At 32.3% G+C, this 6,675-nt stretch overlaps 1 protein-coding gene across 1 annotated transcript; it reads right to left on the bottom strand.

Annotated features, from left to right (window-relative positions):
• Window positions 1-5,182: 5,182 nt before the first annotated feature.
• LOC115876163 lies at window positions 5,183-6,529 on the bottom strand (the record flags this gene model as incomplete). Its single annotated transcript, XM_030891847.1, has 1 exon — window positions 5,183-6,529. A coding segment is annotated over exon 1 (1,347 nt), but the record flags the coding sequence as incomplete, so codon positions are not given.
• Between the last annotated feature and the right edge of the window lie 146 nt (window positions 6,530-6,675).

The raw sequence follows: 6,675 nt of genomic DNA, 5'->3' as shown, positions 1-6,675 counted from the left end.
AAAAACGTAAGTAACGTTCATGGGTCAAAGTATCCTCGAAACTGTATAGCCAACTATGGTTTCCATTTAAAAAAACATATGTTTGTGTCATATGCCAAAAATGACAGGCTTTAGAAGAAATCGGAGAACACAATCTCATTAAGGATGTGATTATCTACAACTTTTATCTGAAAACTTTTTGTCTAAAATAGATTATAATGGAATTGGGGACAATTTTTAAAATAGCTAAAATTTGTTTTTTTCGAAATATCTAGTAAGCCATGAACTTCTTCGAAAATCTGAAAGGCGCATATTTATGACCCCACAAAACTGCAATTAAAAAAACCCATTTAACTGACTCTCTATCTCCAGTAGTTTCCGAGATACACATAGAGAACACCCTAGGAAACTCACCCTGTATTTTATAATTGACGGATTATGCTTAATGAAATACATTCCTGAATTTTTTATATAAAAAATGACTCTAAAATTATAACAGGATATTTACACTATATTACACCGGGTGCGTCTCAAAAGTGGCTCACCCCCTATAACTTTTTTATTTTTTCAGAAAAAAAAAACGATAATTTGGTATGTTAGAATATTATGACATAAAATAGGATCGATTGACGTATTCAATTGTTTTTGGTCACTTCCTGTTTCACCGGAAGTGACTACAACTTTTGATTTTTAAATGGCACGCTCGGTATATTTCTACTTTCTTCCATAGAAAATGACAATCTGAATAGAATGACATTTTATATGTCAACTTTTGACATTTTCACATATGGTTTATTTGAAATTGTAACACGGCGGTTCATCCCCACAACTTGACTCGAAATACCAAGTGTGTAATACCAAATTATTCGTAAAAAAATAATTTTTCGAAATATGCTAATGAGCCACCCTCGTTCCATTTGTGAAAAAATTGAGATATAATTAAAAATAAGATTTGGGCATCTTTTTAACCGGTCAGAACAAAACACTAAAAACATTAGACGATCTAATCTATTTTACAAGGCTCCTTGATTAAAAATTAATGTTTTTAACACAGCCATGGCACTCTAGATTGAAATTTAAAATACGATTTTTTTAAGCAAAAATGTCAAAAGTTGACATATGATATGTCATTCTATTGAGAATGTCATTTTCGCTCGAATAAAGTAAAAAATACCGAGGATGCCATTTAAAAATCTAAATTTGTAGTCATTTCTGGTGAAACAGTAAGTGGCCAAAAACAATTGAATTCATCAATCAATCCTAATTTATGTCATTACGAAAGTTTTATTTTAAAAATTTGTATCTTTTGAAAAAGGTAATAGATTTAATTAAGAGATGAAAGAATAAATAAATATCAGCAAAATTTTAACAGATCTGGTACAAATGTAAGAACATGACAACGCTGTTTCCGATACGCTTCAGTCCGTCCGCCAAAAAAATGTATGGAAGGAAAGGATATGGAACGGAAGGGAAACGAAACGGATAGTGTGCATTGCCCTATTCATTTACATGATATAATATATTATGTAAACGAAAGGGAAACGGAAGGGAGCTGATATAGCAGGTATAGTGAGAATCAACTTTTAGGATGTATTTCCGGATAATATTTTAACTTCTACAGGATGATACTATTAAAAAAACCATCACTAACCACTCACATATTTTTAAACCAACCTGTATATACAAGTTAAAATATTTTCCTGAAATACATCATAATACATACTTAAGGTCTGCACTTAAACAAAATTTCTAAGTTCTTATTATTATAGGAGCTACAGATGCCCTACGCACTATTGCCGGACTCTGTATATTAAAATATAAAATAATTTTGCTTCGTTTTTTTAAATAAAATCTTATTTTATTGTGGAATTAAAAAAATGACATATCCTGTATTTATAGCATATTTTACCTAAATCTAAGCACTGTTGTAGGACACTGTATAATAACTAAACGTTTCTAACTATTAAAAAAAAAATAATATCTAGTTTTCTTTGAAGAAAATAATTTGAATAGATGAATAGAAAATGTTTTGTCAAAAACCATTCCGAAATAAAGTACGGTCTAAAAGTAGCCTGGTTCAATGCAACAGGTAGCTTTGTAAATGAGTTATATCCCGAAAGGAGTGAATAATTCCCTAACTATTGCGAAGCTAAAAATTCCAAGCTAAAAAAGGGTCGATCCAATATACCGGAAGCTGAGAGGAAAAAACTGGAGAACGAATTGAATTTTAATTAAAGCCGGTTTTCTCGGCTTCTCCCCAATTTTCATCGATTGATTTTTCGGCCCAGATTAACACGTGAACTGGACCGAGTGTAGCGGGTCTTTGTCAAGCCGTACTCGAATAGGTAAAAGGTCATTCATTTGGAACACGTCCACATGAATTTAAAAAAAAACTTTATAATATACGAGGTTCCTTAGCTGAACTAGAGGTGGGAATTCTAGTTCATTGGGAGGAACTAGTTCCTTAGTTCTAGTTCCTCCAGAGGAATAGTTCCTTGAACTAGGTCTTTAGTTCACAATAGTTCTCGACTAACATTGACATCCCCCTTGCTTGCTAATGCGTTTCGTTGTCAGTCAGAATTATTCACAGTATGATCTGTATAATTTTTATAATGTACGGAGATATAACGAGACGTGTAATTGTGTATGTTAAAAACATATAGGTAAGTTTTATTGCAGATAAAAAAAATAAAAAAGAAACTCAAATCAGAGTTTAAAAAACTATATCACAAATCAATTGGAGCAAATATTACAACAATTTTACGAAAAATTGCATTTTTCCTCACTTCAAGCTTTTTGTTTCTGTCTAAAAATTCAGAATACCTACTTCGTTTTATAAGATATTTCTTAATTTTTGGAGTCTGAAGTGAAACATTCCCATAAAATATTTAAAAAACAAACTAAAAATCAAAAACTGTATCCACGACAATTTTCTGTGGTAATTACGCCGCGATTAGTTTCTCTATGTTCGGATCCGATAACAAACGGCTGGCACTCCCCACGCCTGCCTAGCATCAATCGCGCTGGCTGATCCATACGTAAACTAGTCTTTTATTTAGTTCCTCTAGTTCCTTTCGGTCCAGATCCGATAACATACGACTGGCACTCCCCACTCCTGCCTAGCATCGATCGCGCTGGCCCGAACTGTACGTACGTAAACTAGTCTTTTATTTAGTTCCTCTAGGTCCGGATCCGATAATGTACGCCTGGCACTCTCCACTCCTGTATATACACAGTCTCGATCTCGGAATAGGTCCTGAAGAACTAGTTCTATGAGAAAAAAGGAACTAGTTCCTTTCATTCCGGGGTCGGAATAGTTCATTGGAACTAGTTCGTTCACGAACTACACACCTTTTGCCCACTTTTACATATTTTCTTTTAATGAAAATATTTTAGGAAACAAAAATAAATTTATTATAAATATATAAACAGTTATTTACATCAACAAAATTCACCTTCTTAACAGCACTTAAGGGACATAAAGGGCCATTACTATCGCTTTCCCGTTCAAAATATTCTAATAAAGTTGGTTAGATGATTTTTTTATCTTGTACACTTCGCACTAAAAGAGGTTCTAAAAAGATTCAATGTTCGATCTGCAAGTTCTGCTGGTAAAAAATTCTAAGCTTAAAGTATCACAACACAATTCATTTAAACCAAAAACTCGTAATACAAAATTAAAGTGTCAAAACGAATGATAATGTCAGGAAATAAATAAATAAATGTGGCAACTTGGCATTTTTTATAGCAGAGCTACCACCTGAATCCTCAGCGGGAAATTTAAATTCCAGTTAGTCAGCCAGGCGCTGAATATAATAATAATAATAATAATAATAATATACTTTATTAGCCCAACAGGAAATCCCAATTACAGAGCTAAATCAGAAAAAAAAAACAGAAATTCACCAGTTGACTCAAAAAATATATAAAAAACTAACATATAACAAAAATAGAATTAAATTCATCATATAGTCATAAATCAAATTCATCAATATTAACAGCTGATACAAAACCTTTTCACAAAAAATATATATAAAGAAAAAATATATTATATAATAAAAAGCAAATTAAATTGATAGTAGAGTTGATACCAAACATTATATGAACACAAAGAAAATTAGCATATTGAGCTAAAATGATCGCAAAGATGGCGAATCACAGAATCCACTGAATCAGCACTAATATCACATTTCGCGCTTATTGAATTATATAATTTACACATAGAATATAAAGGAGATCTTAATGCGATATTAGTGCGAGGAAAAGGCATATAAAATGTGACATTATTCCTGGACTCCAACCTAGGCACCACAAATTTGAGCTGTTGCAGTAGGTATGGGCTATCGATCAAGTTGTTTAATAACTTATGTAAAAATTTAATATTGTGACAACATCTTCTCACCTCTAATGACTGAACGTCATACTGACTCAATAATAAGCCCTCGTCAATACCCCTTACAGGATAGGAACCACTGCTCTTATAAAACAAGAATTTCAAGAAGCGCCTTTGTGTGTTTTCTAATAATTTCTTATGAACATCATAATGCGGATTCCATACTATATCAGCATATTCAAGTTTAGATCTGACATAAGAGTAATATAAAACCTTTAAACAATCCACATTAGTAAATGTTCTACAATTTCGAATTATAAACCCCAACATTTTTGTGGCGTCGTTCTTTATTTGATAAATATGGGCAGTAAAGGAGAGCTTTGTATCAAACGTTACTCCCAAATCTTTAATTGTAGATTCGCAACTTAAAACTTGACTATTCACCCGATATTCAAATCGAAAATTGTTTTTTTTGTTCGAATATGTCACCACTTTACATTTGGCTGAATTTAGATGAAGCCCATTCCACTCACACCAACTACTAACACGATCTAAATTTTTCTGTAAACGCTGGCAGTCATTCACAGACTCAATTAAACAATAAATTTTCAAATCATCAGCAAAGAGTAGCCTTTCACAATCCAAATAATAGGTAAGGTCATTAATATATAATAAGAATATTAGTGGGCCAAGGTTAGATCCTTGTGGAACCCCCAAACTTGCATGATAACAATCCGACATGTGTGCGTTATATGAAACAAAATACTTGCGATTAATCAAATATGAAAATAAGAAATCTATTAATTTATTATTAAAACCAAGACCCGCAATCTTTTTTATAAAAACATTAGGATTAATTCTGTCAAATGCCTTAGATATATCAGTATATATCACATCAACTTGGTAATTATTATCCAAAGCATTTGAAAGAAACTGGGAAAGCGTCACCAAGTTAGTAACTGTCGATTTATTTGCCACAAATCCATGTTGATAGGGAGAGAGTAGATTCCTTGTAGCTGAGTAGATCCGACCATGCAGTGCGATCTCAAATACCTTAGCAAAACTCGACAGCAATGCAACTGGTCTATAACTCGTTACATCAGACACATCTCCATTTTTAAAGATAGGGCACACTCTAGCAGTTTTCCATATCGTAGGAAAAGTTCCCAATCTTAAGGAAATATTAAAAATTGTTTTAAGCGGATTTGCAAAAACGTTGCCGCAATCTCTAACAATAAATGCTGGCACATTATCATAACCAGATGTTAATTTAGGCTTAAGCTTTTTTATCGCCATTTCAACATCCTTGCTATCAAGAAAGAACATGCTAAAAATATCACCACTTGTGTTTCCCTCATATTTTCCATTCAGTGCTTGAACACTAGGTGTACGGTATACACTGCCAAAGTAATCAGCAAAAGCATTCACAATACTACCCGGTGTATCAAGTTCTTGATCCGCATAAGTCATTTTTCCAGGAATTCTTGTACAATCTTTTTTCGCGTTAATATATGACCAAAAAACGTTAGGATCATCATGAATTGAATTTTGTATGTTACTTAAATAATTCTTATATGCCATGTCTATCTGTAGTTTGATATTTTTTCTCAAATTCTTATATTCCACCAAATAAATATTTAAATTAGTTTGTTTGTATTTTCTAAGATTATATGACTTTAGTTTGATGTTGTTTATCAGTTCCGATCCATACCACTTTGGGTATTTTCTTTTATAGTCTCTATATAAAGGTACATGCAAGTCAAACACACTATAAACTTTTTGATAAAATAGATCCATAGCCATATCCAGATCCTCACACATATTCAAAAAGCTCCAATCTGTTTCCAGAATAGAATTATACAATTCAATATAATTTGCCTTCCTAAAGTTATATCTTTTTACATTTCGGTTCTGAACAAATTTTTTAGATTTAATATCTACTTCAAAAGTGATGTGAAGAGCTGGATGATAAAGATCTTCAGCAACAAGGGGATTATTATCGCGCACAATTACACAGTCAAAATTCGAGAAAACAAGATCCAGTATGCGGTTCAAAGAATTACAGACAGAGTTGCATTGCTTCAGATTGTAAAATGACTGAAACTCAGTCACCAACTGTTTTTTGGCGCTAAAATTATTAACATCAAGAAAATCAGGCATGTTATAATCGCCCAACACCAAAAATTTTTCACTTAAAAGAACTTCTAAACTATACATTTCTTGAAATAGTTCCGAATATAAATTAATTGGCATATTAGGAGGTATATACAAAGCAAGTATACAGAAAGTAGCACGATCAACAACAAGTCTGCATCCCACAATATCGACAGAAGGAAAAACATCAAAATTACTTAAGTTAAGTC

This window comes from Sitophilus oryzae, unplaced genomic scaffold (assembly GCF_002938485.1).
Source record: "Sitophilus oryzae breed Bouriz unplaced genomic scaffold, Soryzae_2.0 scaffold_1416_pilon_pilon, whole genome shotgun sequence".
Lineage (NCBI taxonomy): Eukaryota > Metazoa > Arthropoda > Insecta > Coleoptera > Curculionidae > Sitophilus > Sitophilus oryzae.
This window is presented reverse-complemented; position numbering and strand designations above follow the sequence as displayed.